Here is a 1,370-nt window from a genome sequence, read left to right as displayed (position 1 = left end):
CTCCGTTATAATCGGTCACAACAGCCACTCTCAAAAGTAAAATGCACAAAAATTGAGAATTTACACCAACTGATGCATAAATACCTCTGTAAACTGAAGTTCTGACTAAAGGAAGTTTCAATAAATGTGTCTCGGATGACCAACAAATTGAATTTGCATAATGAAACCATGATAATTGATAATTGAGTATGTGCATGTGAAAGTAACAGGGATTTAAAGCATACTACAATGTAAGTGCACATGGAAGAGTTAGTTTTTTTTGTGTGTATGTTGTGGGTACACTACAGTAATGAATTTTAAGGAGGCTCCATATGGTGTTGTTATGCATAGAGAGAGAAACCTGAATCTGAATCAGGTAAAGCCAGTCAAGGCACACCAGCACACTGGGAAAGGTTCAGGAACAGGCAAGCAGAGTCAGTGGACACCGTCAAACCATCATGTTGCCCACTCCCTCATTCACGTGGTTCATTAGGTGGCGGGATCTTGACGTCAGATGGTTCTACGCCCCAAATCTCACGTGCGTACTCTGCGATGGTGCGGTCGCTGGAGAACTTTCCAGAAGCAGCAATGTTTCGGATTACCTTTCTGGTCCATTCTTTTGGATTCTGAAGAAAAGAGTGGAATTTTACACATAATGAAGTCTTAAAAAAAAAAAAAAAATTTTTTTTAAAAAGCTTTAAAAACAACAACAACAACAACAACAACAAAAAACAGCTGCTATTGGAAAACAGCTGTGCAAGCAGTTTTACCAACATGTCCATTCATCAAGGTCATTTATACATTTTGAGTAGTGGTAGACTGATTTATAGTCTTAAGTAATGTAGCTCAATCAGCCAATAAAATAATGGTCTTTTTGAGATTAATCACCATCAGCTAACAATTAACACAAGTGTTAGCGCCCCCTTGTGTCAGATACAAACACATTTTCTGTTCTCAAATATTTTAGTTTATAATATATAATTAAAAATTGAAAAATGTTAAATCTATATAGATAAATAATTTTTGTAAATGTTTTATTACATATTACATTGATTTTTATATTAAAATGGAATAATTAAATAATTTTCAATGACCAGATATTACTACTGACACCCTAGGCTCAGCCACTGAAAAGCCCATACTCACCCTGTAGAGTTCATTAACTTTTTCTTGACAGCTGATATATGCTTCATAGTCTGCAAAAACCTTGAACCTGAGAGAGAAAAACAGAAGTCAGACACCTCTTACTAAAGAGAAAATAAATCTGATAATTGTTGCATAAAACAGCTATGAATTTTATAAACATCAATATATTAGGGTAAAATTTAAAACTAAAACCAAGTATCCTCATTCATATATATATATATATATATATATATATATATATATAT

The 1,370-nt window shown here is 33.6% G+C and overlaps 1 protein-coding gene across 1 annotated transcript in view; it reads right to left on the bottom strand.

Moving 5' to 3' along the window:
• pygb (phosphorylase, glycogen; brain) overlaps positions 1-1,370 on the bottom strand; it is a 14,256-nt gene continuing 12,886 nt past the window's right edge. The window contains exons 19-20 of the mRNA XM_016235157.1: positions 1,126-1,192; positions 1-605 (exon numbers count right to left, since the gene is read on the bottom strand). Of these exons, the coding sequence (XP_016090643.1) occupies positions 453-605; positions 1,126-1,192 (220 nt within the window). The 3' untranslated portion in view covers positions 1-452. The remainder of the gene's footprint in view (positions 606-1,125; positions 1,193-1,370) is intronic.

The sequence above is a fragment of the Sinocyclocheilus grahami genome, unplaced genomic scaffold (genome assembly GCF_001515645.1).
Source record: "Sinocyclocheilus grahami isolate Dianchi unplaced genomic scaffold, SAMN03320097.WGS_v1.1 scaffold18.1, whole genome shotgun sequence".
In the NCBI taxonomy this organism is placed as follows: Eukaryota; Metazoa; Chordata; class Actinopteri; order Cypriniformes; family Cyprinidae; genus Sinocyclocheilus; species Sinocyclocheilus grahami.
The sequence above is the reverse complement of the archived record's forward strand: the minus strand, read 5'-3'. Positions and strand labels throughout refer to the sequence as shown.